Source organism: Vipera berus, assembly GCF_964194415.1.
Source record: "Vipera berus genome assembly, chromosome: 7".
NCBI classification, from domain to species: domain Eukaryota; kingdom Metazoa; phylum Chordata; class Lepidosauria; order Squamata; family Viperidae; genus Vipera; species Vipera berus.
The window spans coordinates 5255706-5278751 of record NC_138209.1 but is presented as its reverse complement, the minus strand read 5'-3'; the positions used below and the strand labels follow the sequence as shown (position 1 = coordinate 5278751).

The 23046-nt window shown below is 46.3% G+C and overlaps 1 protein-coding gene across 1 annotated transcript in view; it reads right to left on the bottom strand.

Annotated features, from left to right (window-relative positions):
• LOC308671223 (catenin alpha-2) overlaps nucleotides 1–23046 on the bottom strand; it is a gene marked incomplete at both ends in the record, with an annotated part of 512303 nt that overhangs the window by 90710 nt on the left and 398547 nt on the right. Inside the window, 2 exons of the mRNA XM_081333323.1 lie at nucleotides 19797–19997; nucleotides 22330–22486. Of these exons, the coding sequence (XP_081189449.1) occupies nucleotides 19797–19997; nucleotides 22330–22486 (358 nt within the window). The remainder of the gene's footprint in view (nucleotides 1–19796; nucleotides 19998–22329; nucleotides 22487–23046) is intronic.

Sequence of the window (23046 nt, the reverse complement as noted above, 5' to 3'; positions counted from 1 at the left end):
AGGGGCTGCCACCAAGAAGAGGGGGGTCAGCCTATTCTCCAAAGCACCTGAGGGCAGGGCAAGAAACGATGGATGGAAACTGACCAAAGAGAGAAGCAACCTGGAATTAAGGAGAAACTTCCCAACAGTGAGGACAATCAACCAGTGATGGATGATAGATAGATGAGAAAGAGAGACAGAGAGAGAGGCATAGTTAATAAAAATGCTGTGTATTCTTGTACATAAACTAAGGAATGTAACATTGCAGAAGCAAATTAGTTATTAACTGACCAACCATGAGCAAGCGGCTTACAATCTAAGCACAAATCAAATGTGCTTAGCAATAGCCTTCATTCTATGTATATGCCCGCTTATTAGGGCTTTCGCGCGCCCCCCAAGCGGCATTTTTACAAAGTCAGCTTATTGCCCCCAACAATCTGGGTCCTCATTTTACCTACCTCGGAAGGATGGAAGGCTGAGTCAACCTTGAGCCTGGTAGGACTCGAACCTGCACTAATTGCAGGCAGCTGGTGTTACTTAAGGAGGCATTAGCCCACTGCTCCACCAAGGCTCTTGGTGCACAAATATAGAAGTTTAGGCCTTTTTGGTCTGAAGCAATCACCCAGGGCCAGGAGTTATTCTTTTAAAAGAGGAGCCATAATGAGACTATGGTGCTTGAAGAAGATAGCTACGCTTAGCAATTATTAGAGGCATTAAAGCTGATGCTTTATATATATATATATATATATATATATATATATATATATATATATATATATATATATATATATAGAGAGAGAGAGAGAGAGAGAGAGAGAGAGAGAGAGAGAGAGAGAGATAATATAGATATAGATATATAGATGTACATGAACTCAGAGGTAGCTGAAAGCACAAAGTACAAGAGGGGATTTCATTAATTTATAGCTAGTGGACAGAAATCACAAACATCCCAGTAAACATAAAAAGGCAATAAAAGATTCGGCGCGGGAGGGGGGGGAATGTAATATATAGGCCAAAAGAGAGCACATTTTTAAAGAGACACGCAGATAAAATTATCTTACTCCAGTTGACCTCTGTAAGGGTCACTCCAGGAAATTTCCAGGCTAATGGTGCATTTATTTATTTAGTTTATATTCTGCCCTGTATCGGCCGAGGTCTACCGAGCAATTTTCCAACAGAAAATTGACTTACCGCCGCAACTGAGTCCTCCATTTCTGTTGTTAAGTGAGACGTTTCTTAAATGAGTTTTGCCCCGCGGTATGACCTTGCTCCACTGTGTAAGTTAGTAATGGGACCGTTAAGTGAATCTGGATGCCCCCATTTTGCTTTGCGTGTCAGAAGGCTGCAAAAGGAGATCACGTGACCCCCCGGGACGCTGCAAACCGTCATAAATATGAGTCAGTCAGTTGCCAAGCTTCCGACTTTTTTTGGGGGGGGGGGAATGCTGCAGCAGTCACAAATGTGAAAAATTGTCCTAAGTCACTTTTCCCAGTGCCCTTCTAGGTCAGAACAGTCACTGAATGAATCGTTTTAAGTCCTGTACTAGGCGTGCTGTATTCCTAGCTTTGAGGAATGGCAGAACAATGTGGGGGAAAAAGGAATTTCCCCTACTTTAATTCTTTGTTAATTAATTCTATGTTCTTTGGGGAATGTTTTTTCCCCCTCCTTCGTCCCACCTTCACCGAGGTAAAGAGTGTAAATCTTTTTTTAATGGACTTTTGTTTTAATATTTCTATGTGTGGGGCTCATATATCTTATGCTTTAGGCTTAAGGGTAAATAACCGCTGAGCTATTTATCCTAGGTCTGACAAGAAAGCAAGCGTATTACCCAGAACTTCTTGTCTGGAATCAGGAAGAGGATAAAGAGAAGAATGATTGATTTTTCATGGAGACGTGCATCCTAGTATATGGGTCCATCTAAAACTACTAGCATTCAGCTTGTTCGAAGTAGGAATAACTGAGTAATTGTTTGGTCAAGTTTGTCTTGTGCAAATTGACAAAATTACTTACTTGAATTCAAAAGGGTGTAAATTGGGTTTCTCAAAGGCAAAAAAACATCAATCAGAGTTCGGGGGAAAGAAGAGATGCTCGCGTGAGCGAGGCCGAGAGCACCTGTGACGCTCGTACGAATGAGGCCCAAACTGCTCACTCGAATGGGACCGCGAGCGGCACGGGTGCTCTCGGTCTCCTTCACACGAGCAACGGGTGCTTGTGCGCCTGCCCCTCCCACAAAGCCATCCCCTCTTCCCCCGTTGAGCACCTGCGATGCTTGCACAAGTGGGGCTGCGAGTGCCTGCGACGCTCGCGTGATTGGGGCCCTGCAGGCGGATGCGCATGCACTGGCCAGCCACTCACATGGCCCAGTTGCAAATAGGCCACAGACCGGTGGTGGGCTGTGGCTCACAGACTGGGGACCCCTGCACTGGATCTCTCTCACAGTTGCTACTATTGAGCCAAGTACCATCCATTCCAGGGGTCCCCAACCCCTGGTCTGTGGACCGGCACCGGACCATGTCAGAAACTGGTCCGCACAAACAAGCAAAGCCCCATCCGCAGGATGCAGGCAGTACATGAAAACAGTCCCCCTCTGGTCCGCAGAAAAACCTCTCTCCACGGAACTGGTCCCTGGTGCCCCAAAGGTTGGGGACCTCTGATCTACTCTACCACCTGTACATTCGGTTTTTCTGGCCTTCTCACCAATGAACTGCCTCTTGAACTTTTTTTTTTAAAAATCCCATTTATTTATTTATTTATTTATTTATTTATTTATTTATTTATTTATTTATTTATTTATTTAATTACATTTATATACCGCCCTTTCCCGGAGGACTCAGGGCGGTTTACAGGGTAATTAAAAACCAAAATACAAAAGTTAAAAACAAGTTTAAAAAAAATTAAATTTGTCCCTGCATAAATAAAACCCCAGTTAAAATTAAGATTAATCCTCAGCCTGGGCCAGAGAGCTCGAAGAGCCAGGTCTTCAGGTCCTGGCGGAATGAACGGAGGTCGGGGGCAGTCCTCAGCTCCACTGGCAGCTGGTTCCAAAGGGCAGGCGCTCCCACTGAGAAGGCCCTATCCCTGGGTGTTATCCGCCGGCAATCTCTTACCAGCGGCACCCTGAGAAGACCCTCCCTGTGGGAGCGCACTGGACGGAGGGAACTTGATGCCGGCAGCAGGTGTTCCCTCAGATATCCCGAACCCAAGCCATTTAGGGCTTTATAGGTCATCACCAGCACCTTGAATCTCACCCGGAGGGCAACTGGAAGCCAATGCAGCTCACGGAGTAGAGGTGTTACATGGGAGTATCGGGAGACCCCCATCACAACTTGCGCGGCCGCATTCTGCACCAGCTGAAGCCTCCGAGTGGTCCTCAAGGGCAGCCCCATGTAGAGAGTGTTGCAGTAGTCTAAACAGGAGGTCATGAGCGCATGAGTGACTGTGCGTAGGGCATCTCGGTCCAGATAGGGTCGCAACTGGCGCACCAGGCGAACCTGGGCAAAAGCCCCCCTGGTCACAGCTCCTATATGGTCTTCAAAATTGAGTCGTGAGTCAAGGAGGACGCCCAAGTTGCAAGCCCTATCAACGGGGGGTAACACCTCACCCCCCATCGTTAAAGATGGAATGGTCTGGTTGACCCGAGATGCCGGTATGCACAGCCACTCAGTCTTGGCGGGATTGAGACAAAGCCTGTTTCTCCCCATCCAGACCTGGACCGCCTCCAGGCACCGGGACATCACGGCGAGGGCATCGCTGGGTTGGTTCGGGGTGGAAAGAAAAAGTTGGGTATCATCAGCGTACTGATGATACCCCACCCCGAAACCACGAATGATCTCACCCAGCGGCTTCATATAGATGTTGAACAGGAGGGGCGAGAGAACCGACCCCTGAGGAACTCCACAAATGAGAGACCTCGGGGCGGATCTCTGCCCTCCCGTCAACACCGACTGCGAACGGCCTCCCACTCCCAACCCCCTGAGACGCCGCAGTAGGATACCATGGTCGATGGTATCAAAAGCCGCTGAGAGATCTAATAGGACCAGGACAGAGGAGCAACCTCTGTCCCGAGCCCTCCAGAGATCATTCACCAGCGCGACCAATGCCGTCTCCGTGCTGTATCCGGGCCTGAAACCCGATTGGTATGGGTCCAGATAATCAGTTTCCTCCAGGAACAGAGGAAGCTGATGCGCCACCACACTCTCAACAACCTTCGCCAAAAAGCGAAGGTTGGAGACTGGACGATAGTTATTTAAAACAGCCGGGTCCAGGGCAGGCTTCTTGAGGAGGGGTCTCACCACCACCTCCTTCAAGGCGGCAGGAAAGACACCCTCCTTCAGAGAAGCAGTTATTACTGCGTGGAACCAGCCTCGTGTCCCCTCCCGGGCCGCATAAGCTAGCCAGGAGGGGCACGGATCCAACAAACAGGTGGTGGTGCTCAGCTTCCCCATGATCCTTTCCACATCATCAGGGGAAACAGGATCGAACTCAGTCCAGATAACATGCTCAAGACCGTCTGATTCCTCCACATCAGACTCTGCCCAGTCAGAGTCCAGACCGGTCCGGATCTGAGCGATTTTGTCTGCCAGATGATGACTAAACTCCTCGGCTCGTCCCCGTAAGGGATCCTCCCTCACCTCCTGATTAAGGAGGGAGCGAGTCACCCTAAACAGGGCGGCCGGGCGATTATCTGCGGACGCGATAAGGGCAGCAAAGTAATTAGACTTCGCCGTCCTTATCGCCGCAAGATAAGACCTTATAAAGGTTCTTAACTGCAATCGGTCAGATTCGGATCGGCTGGACCTCCAACCGCTCTCTAGACCTCATCTCCGACGCTTCATCTCCCGGAGCTCCGCAGAGAACCATGGAGCCCAACGGGATCTGCGCCGGGTCAGAGGTCGCAAGGGTACAACGCAGTCAAGTGCCCCAGTGGCCGCCCTTTCCCAGGCATCCACCAGAACATCGACTGGGCTGTGAAGACTCAGGGCGGCTTACAATCTAAGAAGCACAAATCAATGTGCTTAGCAATAGCCTGTTGTGACTCAGGGCCAGCCTGTGGGCCCGGCAGCCGGCTCGGATGTATCGGATGACTCAGATGAGGGGGAGGAGGGAGACGAACCGGCTGATGATGGTTTGGAGGCTTTGCAGAGCCCTCAGCCGGGGACCTCTTCTCAGCTGTGTGAGCCCGATAGTGCGGAGGATGATGACCCACAGCTGGCCCTGTTCAAGGACGCCCGACGCAGGAGGCAGTCGAGCAGGACTAAGCAGAAAAAGGCTGCGGGTCTCCTCGGGAGGAGGCACAGGGAGACCACGCCCTGAGCTCTCTATAAAAGGAGTGTTTGGGGAGGGGCTGGTTGCTGAAAGCAACTTTTCCGCTTGAGAAGACAAGCTCTAGTGTTTTTGTTAACTGCGTAATAAATCTTGGCAGATGCCTTTTAGCCTTGGACGCTCTCCAGTCTCTTCTTTCTGAATAGGGGTTTGCCTTATTACAAGGCCAGAAGAGGGCTGGTTCAGAACATAGCCTTCATTCTATGTATATGCCTGCTTATTAGGGCTTTCGCCCCCCCCCCCGAAGCGGCATTATTACAAGGTCAGCTTATTGCCCCCAACAATCTGGGTCCTCATTTTACCTACCTCGGAAGGATGGAAGGCTGAGTCAACCTTGAGCCTGGTGGGATGCTTCATCTGAGTATCAGGAGGAAATGTCCTGGACTGAGACTGATGTGGTTCCCGTGCTGAAGGTAACTTTGTGATGGTGCAGAATATGCCTATAGGCAGTAACCTCAACTTACAATACTTCGTTTAGTGACCGCACAAAGTTGCAACGGCACTGAAGAGTGCTTTATGGCCAGTGGTGGGATTCAAATACCTGAACATCCAGTTCTCTGCATGGATGCAGGCCTGGGCCTCTGAGGCCTAGAATGGACTTCCGGAAGTGACATCCGTGCACTTCCTGTGGGCTGGTCTAGGCCTGGGAGGCCTCCTCCAGGCCTCCCAGGTCTAGAACGGACTTTCAGAAGTGACATCAATGCACTTCCGGTGGGCCATTTTAGGCCTGGGAGGCCTCTACCAGGCCTAGAACGGACTTCCGGAAGTGACATCCATGCACTTCTGGTGGGCCGGTCTAGGCCTGGTAGACCTCCTCCAGGCCTCTGAGGCCTAGAAGAGACTTCTGGAAGTGACATCAATGCACTTCTGGTGGGCTGTTCTAGGTCTGGTAGACCTCATCCAGGTCTCTGAGGCCTAGAACAGACTTCCGGAAGTGACATCAATGCACTTCTGGTGGGCCAATCTAGGCCTCCGAGGCCTAGAACGGACTTCCAGAAGCAGCATGGGTTCAGACGGTTCTCCGAACTCAACAAAAATTTAGCTACCGGTTCTACTGAACCGGTGCGAACTGGCTGAAGCCCACCACTGTTTATGACCCTTTTTCACACTTACGACTATTGCAGCATCCCCAGGGTCATGCAATCAAAATTCAGATGCTTGGCAACTGGTTCATATTTATGACAGATGCCGTGTCCTAAGGTCACGCGGTCCCCTTTTGCAACCTGCTGACAAGCAAAGTCAATGGGGAAGCCAGATTCGCTCAACAATCGGATTACTAATTTATCTACTGCAGTGATTCACTTAACAACTGAGGCACGAAAGGTCATAAAACAAGGCAAGACTCCCTCAGCAAATGTTAACAACAGAAATGTTGGGCTCAGTTGTGGAGTAAGTCGAGGACTTTAAGAAACCTTGGTACACCCATAAAATTCATTTTCCTCACAATTTGGACAGGACCCTTCCTGATTACATAGCTCGTCATTTTCCAGAATAATCTGTCTTCAATCTGCTGCATCGGGTCTTCGTCTAATCCCAGCCACTTGAAATATGCTTCTATTGCCACTTATTAACTTAACGGGCTTTTTCAACCCACCGAGCAAATATTAAAGCAAGCAAACATTGTAAATTATAGAAATGTCAGTTCATCTAAGTGTATAGTTTTATGTGTAGCTATGCATCTTGATCTATCGGCTTAGAATACTAGACAGAGTTATACTTAGTGGGTTTTATGTTTCGCATTTACTCCTAAGAGCAGAGTGGGAGTAGATCTAAACATTAATGTTTCCCCCCCCCCCTCACAATGGAAAACTCAGCCTATAGATAACGTCAAGAAGGGGAAACTTGGAGCTGCTTCGGAAGAAAGGAAAATGATGTTTACTGAGACGGCTCTCTTTAATGTACAGTAATTTTATTTTTCTTTTATGGGGGAAGAAGAACATTTCCTGTTTTGGAGGAGGCCGGAAGGAAGGGGGGGGGGAAACCCAACAACTTCCAATTAAAACTGATAGCAGCAGGTCACAATTTAATTTCCTGCCCACTACTGAATTTCATAGGTGGCTACAGAAATGGACTGGGATGAATATTAGAGTAGGCCAGGCAGATGGACCCACGGTTCACATGGCAAGTATTATCCCCACTTCTAATCTAGTGTGGTAGTGGCCAACAGGGCCAAAGGCGAATCAGATGGCAGCAACTTTAAGTATTTGTGGACATGAATTCTGTTATAACGATAATAATAAAGTTGGAAGGGACCTTGGAGGTCATCTAGTCCAACCCTATACCATTTCAGACAAGTGGCTGTCCAGTCTCTTCTTAAAAACTTCCAGTGTTGGAGCATTCACAAGTTGTGGGCAAGTTGTTCCTCTGGTTAATTGTTCTAAGTGTCAGGAAGTTTCTCCTTAGTTCTAGGTTGCTTCTCTCCTTGGTTAGTTTCCATCCGTTGCTTCTTTTTCCTGCCTTCAGGTGCTTTGGAGAACAGCTTGGCCCTTCTTCTTTGGGGCAGCCCCCCCCCAAAAATATTGGAACACTGCAATCATGTCACCCCTCATCCTTCTCTTCATTAAACTGGACATACCCAATTCCTTTATATGTTTCAGCCTCCAGTCCCCTGATCATCTCTGTACTCTTTCTAGAGTCTCAACATCTTTTTTACATCGTGGTGACCAAAACTAGATGTAGTATTCCAAGTGTGGCCTTACCAAGGCCTTGTATTAACGCTTCACGTGATCTTGATTCTGTCCCTCTCTTAATGCAGCCTAGCACTGTGTTGGCTTTTTTGGCAGCTGCAGCACACGGCTGGCTCCTATTTAATTAAGTGATTGTCCACTAGGACACCGAGATCCCTCTCACAGTTGCTACCGCTATAGCAACTGTAGGCCAAGACACAAGAAGTGTCCTTAAAAAGACAGGTAGTCCTCAATTTACAACCACAACTGAGCCCATAATTTCTGCTGCTACACGAGACAGTTGCTAAAAGTGACTTTGGCCCCATTTTAAAACCTTCGTTGACGTGATCGCTGCAGTTGTTAAATGAGTAAAACTGTTGCAAAGTGAATCGAGCTTCCCAGAAGGTTGTGAAAGCTGGTCCCGTGACCCGGGGATACTGCTACTGCCATCATAAATGTGAGTCAGTTGCCTAGCGCCTGAATTTTGACCACATGACCGTGAGGTATGCTGCCATGGTTGTAAGTGTGAAAAATGGCCATTAGTCACTTTTTTCCATTGCCTCTGTGACTTTGAATGGCCACTAAATGAACGGTTGTAACTCGAGGACGACCTGTACCTCAATATGTAGGTGGGCTGAGACCGCCCTCACTTGTTTCCATCCACGTGGTACAGTGTGAGTGAACCACAAATAGCTCCAGGGATACAATCTACATCAACACAACCAATCTTACAGTGCAGAGAAGAGCGACAAAGATGAGTAGGGGGTCTGGAGGCTAAATCATACAATGATTTAAGGCAGGGATCCCCAACCCCCAGTCTGTGGACCAGTACCAGTCCGTGGCATGTCAGCTACCGGTCCGCACAAACAAGCAAAGCCCCATCCGTGGGATGCAGGCAGCACACAAAACCACGCACTCTCCGGTCCGTGGAAATACCTTTCTCCATGGAACCGGTCCCTGGTGCCCAAAAGGTTGGGGATCTCTGATTTAAGGGAACTAAATATATTTAGCTTAATGAAAAGAAGGTGTAGGGCAGGGGTCCCCAACCCCAGGTTCATGGACCGGTACCGGGCTGCGGTATGCCAGCAACCAGTCCGCATAAACAAGCAAAGCCCCATCCGTGGGATGATGCAGGCAACACACAAAACCACACAGTCTCTGGTCCATGGAAAACCTTTCTCCATGGAACGGCTCCATGGTGCCTGAAAGGTTGGGGACCTCTGGCATAGGGGAGACATGATAGCAAACTTCCAGTACAGAGAGTCCTCAACTTACCACGGTTTGTTTGGGGTGACTGTTCAAAGTTACAGCAGCAATGGAAAATGTGACTGGTGATCGTTTCCACAAGTTACAACCTTTGCAGCATCCCCACGATCATTATGGTCAAAATTCAGACGCTTGGCAACTGATTCCCATTTATGACGGTCGCAGGGTCCCACGGTCACGCGATTCCCCTTTTGCGAGCATCTGACAAGCCAAGCCAATGGTGGTGGTGGGGAGGAGCTGGATTCAATTAACAGCCGGGTTGCTAACTGATCAACTGCGGTGGTTCCCTCAACAGTTGTGGCAAGAAAGGTCATAAAATGGGCTTAACAAATGTCTCATTTAACTGTGGGAAGTCAAGCCTCCCCCCCCCCAGAGAAGGAAATATTAAAAGGGCAGAAAAATATATTTCCTCAAAGGATCTTGAAGAGGCAGAAATGCATGCCCAGTTTTTCTTAATAGCTCCAAGCCTCCCTCCCCCAAGCAGAAACCAGCTCTGTAGAAATGCAGAAGTGATAATCCATTCAGGAAGGTTGAAGCTAGAAGATTAAGAAGACAAAGACACCTAAAATCTACATACCCCACCCAAACTCTAAGACAGGACATAATAGGATTAACCCACAGATGCCAAAGGGGCACACTCAGACTCAGGTCAGAATACATGACACAGGAAATAGCCTCAAACAGGAACAGGAAACAGCTCCAAACAAAAGGCTCCAGAGGGTATAAAAACCCACTCCCTACATGTGCTCAGCCCTTTTTTCCTCTTTTCTGCCAGAGCCATCTTCCTGACTGGCTCTCCTCTGCAATAAACTACAACCTTCTTTCTAAAGCAGTCACCATATTTATTCCCAGCTTGGACTGAACCATGATGAAGACTTTTCCTTCAACAATTTTAATATTTTTAATATTTCCTTCTCGGGGGAGGGGGGGCTGACTTCCCACATAACAACAGGAATTTTGGGCTCAATTTTGGGTCGTACGTCAAGTACTACCTGTGCGTGAGGGGCTGTCACAGGGAAGCTGGGGTCGACCTGTTCCCCAAAGCATCTGAGGGCAGGACAAGAAGCAACGGGTGGAAGCTCATTAAAGAGAGATTCAACCTAGACATAAGGAGGAATTTCCTGAGAGTGGGAACGATTAATCAATGGAACAGTTTAGCTTGCTTCTCGGAGTTGTGGGTGCTCCATGACTGGAAGTTTTCAAGAAAAGACTGGACAACCAATTGTCTGGGATGGACTAGAAGACCTCCAGGGGTCCCTTCCAGCCTTATGATCCTATGCTTTAGATCCTCTTCACCTCTGCTTCCTTGTTGTTACTGTGATATAAAAGAACACTGCAAAAACGCTGCCTTGATTTAAGGCTGTCATTACCTTATCTTTTTTTTTTCTCCCGCTGTTTGAAGATGCCCACTCTCCCTTCTTCCTTCGAAACAAAGAGCAGGCAAGGAGGGAAATAACACAACTACACAAATTTTGTGTGTGTTTTATTCCAAAGCATTCTTGCAAAATGATGGTCTAATGTTTACGTTTTGGAGGTGGCTGATGAATGGACATCTACACTGGGTCTTTTTAACTTTTACTAAAAAAAACAACAACAACAACAACCCACCAATTGAATAAGAGGTTGGTATTCACCAGGAAGCTGTTATCGACCTTATTATAATGCAAATTTTATGAGAGAGGGTAATAAGCATGCTAGGTAACAGCGGCAGATGTGCTTTATTTATGCTTACGATGCTCTTTTTTTAAAATCTTTGAGAATTAGTTTTCTAAAAAAAAAAAAGCAAATTGGCCAACAAATTGCACTAATGCTAGCCTTCTTGGGTATGTTAAGAACTGCTAATTTTAACTTAACACGAAATCCATACGGACGCTTAAGTACTTGCTTACAAATACTTGCCTTTTAGAACAAAGATTTTAATGGAATTGCAGGAAGTAAGTTTTGGCTGACACCCAACCTGAGATGGCTTGCTCGCTCGCTCATTTATTTATCTATCTATCTATCTATCTATTTATTTATTTAGCTAGCGGGGAGGGCTGGTGGGGTTTCCCTACCACTCTAAGCCTTCATGGTGCTGATCAGTTTATATCCCCCCTCTTTAAAGTAAGAAGACTAAAATAATAAAGCCAGTATATCAGAATAACAGAACTGCAACATGGGAAAGAATAAGATAAGATGGCAAAAAATGAGCTTATATTGGATCTCTGTGTGGTCCTTGGTACTTCTCTGAGCTCGCTTGTTTGAGTACCCAACTAGGCAACATCATCAGTGCTAAAAGGGAGTGGGGTTTGCAAAGAGGAGGAGGAGGAGGAAGAGGAGGAGGAGGAGGAGAACTGTGGGGTCCTTGGTACTCTCTGAACTTGGTTTTTATTGAAGATAATTTATTACCCAACTTGGCAACATCATCAGTGCTAAAAGGGAGTTGGGCTTGCAGAGTGGAGAGGAGGAGGAGGAGGAGGAGGTGGTGGAGGAGGAGGAGGACTGTGGGATCCTTGGTACTCTCTGAGCTTGTTTTTTATTGAAGGTATTTTGTTACCCAACTTGGCAACATCATCAGTGCTAAAAGGGAGTTGGGCTTGCAGAGTGGAGAGGAGGAGGAGGAGGAGGAGGAGGAGGAGGAAGAGGAGGAGGAGGAGGAGGAGGAGAACTGTGGGGTCCATGGTACTCTCTGGTTTTTATTGAAGGTATTTTGTTACCCAACTTGGCAACATCATCAGTGCTAAAAGGGAGTTGGGTTTGCAGAGTGGAGAGGAGGAGGAGAAGAAAGAGGAAAACTTGGTTGTTTTCTTGCAGATGTTTATCTAACTAGCTAATATCATCAAGGCTAGAAGGGTATGGGCTTTGGTCTCTACATATGGAGTGCAAGTACATAAACCCAGAGCAAACCCCACCCCCTTCCAGCACTGATGATGCTACCTATTTAGGCCATGAAACGTCTGCAACAAAAGATCTAAGCTCAGAAAGCTCCAAGGATCCCCCACAATTCAATAAATATCCTCTTCCGGTGGTGCTAGATCCCCTTGTAGGGCTTTCTTTTAAAAAAAGAGTAAATATATTTAGAATGATTGCAGCATCCCAGGGTTGTAGTGTTCACCGTTTGCTAAGTCAATGAGGAGAGCTGGATTTGCGTAACAAACTACACGATTCACTTCACGTTTGCGATGACTCACTTAACAACTGTGGCCAAAAAAGATCCTAAAATTGAGTGCGACTCAGCGTAACAACCGCCTTGCTTAAGAACAGAAATTGCGGTTCCGATTGCGGTTGTCCACCGAGGACTACCTGCCCATACACAATTATCTCCGAGGCAGATTCTTTCAGATAAAACTCCCATAATCTTACTTTTGTTCACGGAAACTGTGGCAAAGTTCAGCGGAGTCATTTCGCCCTTCAGAAACTGTCGGAGGATTGAACAGTGCCGTTTAGCCTTTCAAACGCCGGTGAAACGTTTCTTATTCTGCCTGATAGTTAAAGAATTTAATTAGGTTTTCCCATTGTCCCAAACTCCAGACGAACAGTAAGAGTTTGAAATAAACTCCCACTTGAACTGACGATTCCATCAGTTCTCTCGCCTCCACATATAAACAGACATTACAGCCTCCATTTGCTCATAATTCAGATTTGGAACATGGAACGTGAACTTCTGATAACTGGTATCCTTGAGACACCGAGATATCTAGCAGCCACAATACTGAAATTCACGTCTACTCTATCCGTACAGGGAATTTGCTGTAGTTTGGTCACTAAGTTGTGTCCAACTCTTTGCGACCCCGTGGACCACGGCACCAAGCCTCCTGGAGGATGCAAAGTCTGGTGAAGTATTTAGACAGTGTCGTGGGAAAACCCAATGAAAAAGTCAAGAGACAGCAACACAAAATAATAATTATTACTTTGAGATTCAGAGGTTGATTTTGCTAATAATTTGGAACGTAGCAAGCATAATTCACGTTCATTGCATCAATGACCCTATCTAAGCATCTCCTCCTCTGCTGTTCCCTTCTCCTTTTGCCTTCCGTCTTTCCCAACATCGGGGTCTTTTGCAAGGAGTCTTCTCTCTTCTCCTTTGTTGGCAAAAATATTTGAGCTTCAGTTTCAGGATCTGACCTTCCTTTCTACAATGGGGGCGCCTTGTTTGGATGTGGCTGCATTGGTGAAAAGTTCATAGAGGGATATCAGGGATGTAGGCTTCATGGATTGGAAGGTTTGATAGGTATTGAGCAAGGTAGTTTGACTAAGTTGAGTCGTGTGTATGTGCATGTGCGTGTATGTATGGGCATAAACATAAAGGGGTTTTTTTTTGAGAGCTGAATGCAACAAAAGTTCATTTTAAAATATGCTGATTAGTGTACATTTAAAGTGACAATAAAGATTTCATTCCATTCTTATACTTTTCTATTGTCTATTCTATTCTATTCTATTCTATTCTATTCTATTCTATTCTATTCTATTCTATTCTATTCTATTCTATTTTTATAAAAGTTTTATTTATTTTTTCATACATTCGATAGTACTTGTTCAACCAACGTGTTGCCTGAGTTTTACATTCACCAATACAACTTTAATTTGTTGTCACTGTGAGTTGTGGAGGGGGGGGCACGAAGGGAGGCTCAGCCAATCTCACTGTACACATGTTGTACTTTGACAATAAAGGTTCATTCATTCATTCAATTCCTAATCCTTTATTCTTTCTCTAACCATTGATAAAATAAGTCCCAAGTTTGATAATATTCCGTTTCTTTCTCTTTCAACCTCAAAGTAAGTCTGTCCATCTCCGCACATTCTAGTATTATTCTATTCTATTCTATTCTATTCTATTCTATTCTATTCTATTCTATTCTATTCTATTCTATTCTATTCTATTCTATTCTATTCTATTCTATTCTATTCCATTCCATTCCATTCCATTCCATTCCATTCCATTCCATTCCATTCCACTCCACTCCACTCCACTCCACTCCTCTCCACTCCACAGAACAATAAGAGTTGATTTCCTTTAGGATCGACTGATTGGATCTCCTTGCAGTCCGAGGGACTTTGAAGAGCCTTCTCCAGCACCACAATTCGAAAGCATGAATTCTTATTAATTAATAACGAAGGAGAAACTTCCTAATGGTAAGAACAGTTAACCAGTAGAACGCCTTTGCCTCCAGTAGCTGTGGGTGCTCCACCACTGGAGGCTTTTAAGAAGAGACTGGACAGCCACTTGTCCTTCTTGGATGGGGGGCGGGGTTGGACTAGAAGACCTGCAAGGTCCCTTCCAACTTTGCTATTCTGATATTGTAGCCCCGATGATGTTACCTAGTCAGGTAACGAACCTCTATTCCGATGGATTCATTTCCTCACCGGAGGCCTATCAGTGGTATCTGGTCAACAAGGAAGATGGGGCTCATAAAGCTGGCTCAGAAAGGTTGACTCTGAGACTGGTGGACAAGGAAGGCACGTCAAGATACTGTCTTCAATACCTTCAGGGCACGGATGCTTGGTTAGTTCAAAACCAAGCTTCACAATCGCTGCCGTTCGCTTGGCTAAAAGCAGAAGTGTATGGGAGAAACCTGACCTTGATCCTAGAGGAGAAAACTAAGCGTTGACAATATTATCATGCCGGTTAACTTGAGCTCCGTGGGCGTCTGTCTCATTGCTAGAACCAGGCCAGCGAGGTACTTTCAGACACCTGTCTGGTTTCCGATTAACACTGGGCTGGTGTTTCTGAAAGCAGAGATTCATAGTCAGGCTGGGTTTGCAGCCTGACATCTGGCACGTTGCTCAACGTAGCTGGAGCAGAGCATCGGAGCATACGGAAGTGTCACACTGCGATGCTGGATGACAGACCATACCACAGGATGAGAGAAAACATCTGGTCCACTCAAAGGACAAACGAGATCCTGGTAGGACTGGTGGAAACGGTGGAGCAACCTGGCGTGTGGAGGCCAGCCTACTGTCAGGAAAACGCATTTGGCTGCATCCCCAAAAGCTTTGGCGGCAACGCGAACGGTTAACAGCAAAAGTAGAGAATGCAGGGGAAAAAAAATGAAATATTCAGGATTAGGGGGAGGTGATAGTCATTCAATTGAAAGAAAAAACACCCAATGAAATCCTTGGCTGCACTAACAGAGGGATAGTATCCGGATCACGTGAAGTGTTAGTACCACTTTATAATGCCTTGGTGAGATCACACCTGGAATACTGCATCCGGCTTTGGTTACCAAATGTAGGATAAATAGCTCAGCAGTTTCTTTACCCTTTGTTTATAAACGTAAGCGTAAGATATATAAGCCCCACCTATAGAAATATTAAAACAAAAGTCCATATCAAGGATTTACATTCTCAATGACAGGGTGAAACGACGGAGAAAAAAAATATTAGGCAGGAAAAACCAAATGCACAGGTACAGCATAGGTGGTACCTGGCTCAACGGTAGCAACTGTGAGAGGGATCTCGGAGTCCTAGTGGATGATCCCTTAAATAGGAGCCAGCCGTGTGTTGCAGCTGCCAAAAGAGCCAACACAGCGCTAGGCTGCATTAACAGAGGAATAGAATCAAGATCACGTGAAATGTTAATACCACTTTACAAGGCCTTGGTAAGGTCACACTTGGAATACGGCATCTAGTTTTGGTCGCCATGATGTAAAAAAGATGTTGAAACTCTAGAAAGAGTGCAGAGAAGAGCAACAAACATGATTAGAGATCTGGTGGCCAAAACATATAAGGAACAGTGACTGGAATTGGGTATGTCTAGTTTAATGAAGAGAAGGACGAGGGGGGACACGATAGCAGTGTTCCAATATCTCAGGGGTTGCCCCAAAGAAGAGGAAGTCAAGCTCTTCTCCAAAGCACCTGAAGGCAGGACAAGAAGCAACGGATGGAAACTCATCAAGGAGAGAAGCAACCTAGAACTAAGGAGAAATTTCCTGACAGCTAGAACAATTAATCAGTGGGACAACCTGCCTCCAGAAGCGGTGAATGCTCCCAACACTGGAAGTTTTTAAGAAGAGACTGGAGAGCCATTTGTCTGAAACGGTATAGGGTTTCCTGCCTGAGCAGGGGGTTGGACTAGATGACCTCCAAAGTCCCTTCCAACTTTGTTATTCTCTTCTTTCATTTCTATTATTCTTTCTATGATCCGCGTGCATCCATCCCATCAAGCCCAAAGGACATCTGGAGTGGTGTAGATGGCCTGACATGGGGAGGTGGGGTTGGACTAGATGACCTCCAAGGTCCCTTCCAACCTTGTTATTCTATATTCTACGTTCAACCCTAGAAACAGAGGTGGAAGGCATACATTCAAGACCATTGAGTTGAACTGCCCGGCTTGGTGTTCAAACCCAGATCAAAACATTTCTGACAGCTGCCAATCAATTTTTTTTAATTTTTTGCTTGAACTCACCCAGGGAAGTCCTTCTTTCTCTGCTGAGCAGCTTCGAGGACAATTTATTTAACGTTCAATTAAACCAGTGGGATTCTTCTCCCCAAGAGAAGCTGATTTTTGTTAACTCACCTTCATTATTATGTGACCTTCGTTCTGGGAGGATAAGAAAATAGTATCCTTGCTGGAGAACAGCCAGGAAGAACGATAAGGAAGAAAATTAACCCAGGAGACAAACTTGCAGAGGTACGTAGAGGTGTAAAACGTCCAATTTATTTGTGAAGTCTACGGGTGGGTCAATTCAAATCATCAAATCGTCTATTTGAATCATCAAAACAGAAAAAGCTCAGAAGAGTCCTAGCCATACGAGAACGCCGTTAAGGGGTTTTTGCCTCGTTTTGTGTGACCTTTCTTTGCCACGGCCGTTAAGCGAATCGCTGCAGCTTTTAAGTTAGTAACAACGGTTGTTAAGTGAATCTGAGCTTGCTTGTCCGAAGGTCGCAAAAGGGGAATCACGTGAGCAGGGCACCCCGCAACCGTCCTAAATATGAGTCAGTTGCCAAGAGGGATAGAATCAAGATCACGTGAAGTACTAATACCACTTTACAAGGCCTTGGTAAGGCCACACTTGGAATACGGCATCTAGTTTTGGTCACCACGATGTAAAAAAGATGTTGAGACTCTAGAAAGAGTGCAGAGAAGAGCAACAAATATGATTGGGGGACTGGAGGCTAAAACATATAGGGAACGGTTGTGGGAATTGGGTATGTGTAGTTTAATGAAGAGAAGGATGAGGGGGGGGGACATGAGAGCAGCCTTCCAGTATCTCAGGGGCTGCCCCAAAGAAAAGGGAGTCAAGCTATTCCCCAAAGCACCTGACAAGAAGCAACGGGTGGAAATTGACCAAAGAGAGAAGCAACCTAGAACTAAGGAGAAACTTCCTGACAGTTAGAACAATTAATCAGTGCAACAACTTTTCTGCAGAAGCGGTGAATGCTCCAACACTGGAAGTTTTTAAGAGACTGGACAGCCATTTGTCTGAAATGGTATAGGGTTTCCTGTCTGGGCAGGGGGTTGGACTAGATGACCTCCAAGCTCCCTTCCAACTTTATTATTATTATATTATTATATTGTTATTTATTTTTTATTTATTTTATTTTAATTCCATTTATATCCCGCCCTTCTCCGAAGACTCAGGGCGGCTTACAAGCTTAGCAGTAGCCTTCATTCTATGTATATGCCTGCTTATTCGGGCTTTCGCCGCCCCCCAAGCGGCATTATTACAAAGTCAGCTTAATTGCCCCCAACAATCTGGGTCCAGGGGAACCTTTACCTTTACCTTAACTTACGTAAGGCCACTTTTAGAATACCTGCCCATCAGGCACCTTTTAACTATCTTAACCCGTTAGGAAATGTAATACATAAATGTAATAATAATGTAATAATAATAAATAATAACAAATACACAATAAATGTGCACAGGTACTGCAATTTGGTAATACGCATGCACGATCACAGTGGGCAGAAGCAAGGTGAGTGTTAGCAGGGAAATGGTGAATTACTGAATGATAGAACAAATAGGTTACAAAGCACCTGATTACATTTCTTTTTTTTTTAAGGCAACAGAGAGAATGCTCCTTCCATTATTCTCTGGCTGAAAAAGTCACTCTTTTTCGAGAAAACGCCTTTCTGTCCTGGATGGCCCAATTCACAAAAGGGTCCTTTGGTGTGGTGAACTGCCTGCTTTTAATTCTGTTTAATTCATCAAACGTTAATTTCATATCAAACTAGGGAGGGAGGGAGGGAGAGAAGGAGGGAGGGTGCAATGGATGGATGAAAGGAAGGAAGGAAGGAAAGGAAGGAAGAGAGGGATGGATGGACAGATGGACAGGGGAGTGGAAGGGATGATGAGAAGTGGAAAGAGGGAAGAAAGAAGCAAGCAAGCAAGGAAGGGAATGATACATGGATGGAAGGAAAGGAAAGAAGGAGAGAGGGAGGGATGGATGGATGGAAAGGAGGGAAGGAGAAAAGGGGAGGGAGAGAGGAAGGAATGAAGGAAGCAAGGATGGGAGTGTTGGAAGGAAGGAAGGAAGGAAGGAAGGAAGGAAGGAAGGAAGGAAGGAAGGAAGGAAACTGAGTCAAATTTGACTTTGACAGGCTTCAGCTACATGTAGTTTTTGTAGCAACTATACGGAACTTTGCCCTTTTGCCCTCCGAGCCAAGTCCTTCGAAATCCAATCCGTTTATTTTTGTTTTCAGAGCAAAGTGTTGGGGACACGAATGTTCAAGCCCAGGAGGATTATAGGCCTCAGAATTATTAATAAGCAACGATGAAATATTTGGGGCAGTTCCTGAAGAATACGCCAAACCGCGCCCGACACATGCCACTCAGCCCCTGAAATTTGATCTAATAAAAAGTGAAAGCGCATTTGTCGGTTTAATTCAACAGATACGGCCTCCCATTAGCCGTCTCGTTCAGGGAAGGAAACCACCATTCAAAACAAAACAACCAAGTGGAAAATGTAATGAACGACACCCCGCACCACACAACACAACCCGTATCCAGGTCTTGTGAAAATCCATCTCACAACGCCTAAGGCAGGGGTAGGCAACCTTGGCTCTTTTATGACTCGTGGACCAAGCTGAGCCATGCTGGCTCAGGAATTCTGGGAATTGAAGTCCACGAGTCATAAAAGAGCAAAGGTTGCCTACCCCTGGCCTAGGCCGCTTTATGACTCGTGGACTTCAACTCCCAGAATTCCTGAGCCAGCCATGCTGAGGTGAAAGGGAGAGGTTTCCAAGCTGAGCCATGTATCAGGAATTCTGGGAGTTGAAGTCCACAAGTCATAAAAGAGCCAAGGTTGCCTACCCCTGACCTAGGCCGCTTTATGACTCGTGGACTTCAACTCCCAGAATTCCTGAGCCAGCCATGCTGAGGGGAAAGGGAGAGGCTTCCAAGCTGAGCCATCTTGGCTCAGGAATTCTGGGAGTTGAAGTCCACGAGTCATAAAAGAGCCAAGGTTGCCTACCCCGGCCTAAGGGAAACACAAATTTTTAGCACCTTGTGGCCAAATCAGGAGAGGAGATGAAGGGAAGAGGACCAGTGCAGACTCTTCCCTATTTTACCAGTTAATCCGGGTGTCACAAAACGAAAACTTTTGAATCACAATTCAGAGTATATTTGCTACCCACCCACTTACCTGTCTCAGAAAGCAGCTTTGTTGCTTCCAACACTTTCTCGGTGTAAACCCCGGCTTCGTAATTTTCCATCTCGGCATTGATGATGTGGATCACCCGGGCGGCGCGGCCTCGAATCGCCCCGGCGGTTCTGTCCAAGGTGTCGACGTCACCTTCTTGCAGCGCAATCACACATTTGTTGACATCCTCCAGGATGTGATTTTCTGCAACAAAACACAGCCGGGGAGATTCATAAACGGGGTTCCGTCAAAGAGGCAGGTGGTCCTCGACTTACGATCGCAAAATTCCCGTTCCTCAGCCAGAGAGAGGAATTTCCTCCCGTTTCACGACCTTTCTTTCCTGCCAAAGTTGTTAAGCGAAACACTGCAGTTGTTTGAGTCAGGGCCCGAAATTTGTGCTGCTAAGCGAGGCAGCTGTTAAGCCAGCTTCGCCCCCTTTTACAGCCTCCCTTGCCGCAGTTGTTAAGCGAATCGACGCAAGTGCTAATTTAGTAATCTGGATGCTAAGCAAACCCAGCTTTCCACACACACACCCTTGCCTTTGCTTGTCAGGAGGTCGCAAAAGGGGATCACGTGACACACACACACCGCGACCATCATAAATATGAGTCAGGGGCCCAGCGTATGCATTTTGATCACGTGACCTTGGAGGATTGCTGCAATGGTCTTAAGTGTGGGGGCAAAAGGTCATAAATCGCTTTTCTCCGTGCTGTTGTAACTTTGAACGGTCACTAAATGAACTGTTGTAAGTCAAGGACCACCTATTTGCTCACCGCGACTTTAGGCGGCTTACAAATAAGAAAAGCAGAAAGCAGAAAAAATAAAAATAAAACACACACACACACACACACACACAGCCACTCATCCCGGCTACAACACACACTCATGCCAGCCATTTAATGAGCTCCATCCTACTCTGGGTTCCCTACTCTGGGTTTCCTCAGGCCCGCTGGCAGAACCACGTCTTCAGGGCCTTTCACAAGAGTGTCAGAGTCAGGGGCCAGTCTAATCTCCTCAGGGATGATGTTCCAGAGAAAGGTGTTCTGTCCCAGCCTACGTACGTCCTTGTTACTTCACAAAGACAACCCCTCTTTTATTTATTTTTATTTATTTTTATTTTATTAAACTTATATACCGCCCTTCTCCCGTAGGACTCAGGGCGGTTCACAAGGTTTTTTTAAAACAGTCCAACAAATTACATAAATTAAAACAATTAAAATGATTAAACTAACCTTGAAACTAAAAACCCCAATAACAATTAAAATACAATTAAAACCCCAGTTAATATTGTCAGTCCAGGCCAGAAAGTCTTCAGGTCCCGGCAGAATGAGCAAAGGTCAGGGGAAGTCCTAAGCTCTACAGGTAGCTGGTTCCAAAGGGCCGGCGCACCCACAGAGAAGGCCCTCCCCCTGGTTATTGTCCGCTGGCAATCTTTTACCGGCGGTACCCTGAGAAGACCCTCCCTGTGAGAGCGCACAGGACGAAGGGAGCTTGATGCTGGCAGCAGGTGTTCCCTCAGATATCCCGGACCCAAGCCATTTAGGGCTTTATAGGTCATCACCAGCACCTTTTAACGGTAGACTGGAAAAATAAACCCTTTTTTTTTACTTACAGACCTGATAATTGTCCCAGAAAAACACAAGCAACAGAACACTTTTCCAACGGACACCTTGTCCAAAAGCAAAACGGAGCACGAGTCAAACAGGAAATAACTCACGGGCAAAATAAACAGACCATTATCTCTTGACACTGAAGTTCTTTGCAAACGGTTGCCTCCAGCAACCAGCCCTGCCCACACATTCCCTTTTTGTTACGCAGCCCCCAAGGCGTGGCTTCTCACGGTTTTCTCCTTCTCCCCTGGAGTCGCCCCACTGCCTCCCTCTGTCCTGCTCGTGTGACCTGTCTGCGTTTACGAGCGTCTCTGAGGTCTTCCAGCTGTGAGTCCTCCGAGTCCGACTCAGCCTCCCAGCCCAGCTGGCTTTCAGCTTGACCACGAGGGGAGGGGCCAGGTTCTTCCTCACTTTGTAAGTCTGGTAACTCATCAGAGCCTTCCTCCGACTCTGATGGCTCCCCAGGCCCCTGCTCCTCCTCCTCCTCCTTCTCTGATTCCCCAAACTCAGCTGCCGGGATCACAGGCTGGCACGGAATCACAACAAGAGGGAGCCACCACGGAGAAGGCCTTTCTTTTGGGTCCTGCCAGGTATACCTCCTTAGGGGATGGGACCCACCACATTTCTTTGCCTCCCTGCTCTAGTGGGGCCCCTGGATGTGACTGGCAAGAGCTGGTCCCTCAGATAAGCTGGTCCCATCCTTTTGGGGGTGTCTGTCGTAACTATGAACTATCGCTAAGCAACCCATCACAAGTCGAGGACTACATGTATTCCTGCATTGGGCTGAGACAAAGGGCGTGGGCCAAAATGATCTCCTGAGCTTTACGGCCAGGTATGGATTTAAAACCTGGCTATCTACTTCCCTCTCATCCTTCCATGTTCTTTATGGCTCCTCTATTCAGTGACCCATATTTCCAGCCAAATACCTGAGACGGACAGGAAGTCGTCCACAGAGGTGATGTCATCCACGGCCTCGGTGAGGACTCGCACCTGCTTCTCCCACTGGTCTTTGAAGACATCCATGTTGTCTTGGGCCACTTTGCTCTGAGGTCGGGCAGCCAAGGTGAGAGCTGCATTGATCACCTACAAGATGGACAGGGTTCTTGTGAACAGCAGTAACAGCATATCTCTTTCTCAAGGACAAGGCCACTTGAAGGCTTGTGGACTTCAACTCCCAGAATCCCTCAGCCAGCCAGCCATCTGCCCTCTGGAATGACATTTTTCTAGAGACCTGGATGGAAGCTGCTGAAGATCTGACTATTCTTCTAGATTTGGGGAACAGGTTAATAATTGAACCCAAATTAGATGTTTGGGTTTTTTTTCTTGTTTACATGACTCTCTCCAAGCTGCTTATGATTTTTTTTCTTTTATCAATTTCTTCTTCTTATTATTATTATTATTTTAACTGTAAGCCACTTGGCTTCACTGGAAGTCAGGTAGCCTATAAATTATCGGTAGGTGTAAATAAAATTGATTAATATTGTTGCCCTTAGTAAGACGCAGTGCCGTGAACACTGTACTGCACTGACGTCTTTATTGATTTTTATTGTGTTTTTATTGTGGGTTCTGTTGCAGACGTGAAAGCTGCAGAGCATCAATCACACCGAAGCGGCATTGTAAACAAAGAAGCATGCTAATGAAGA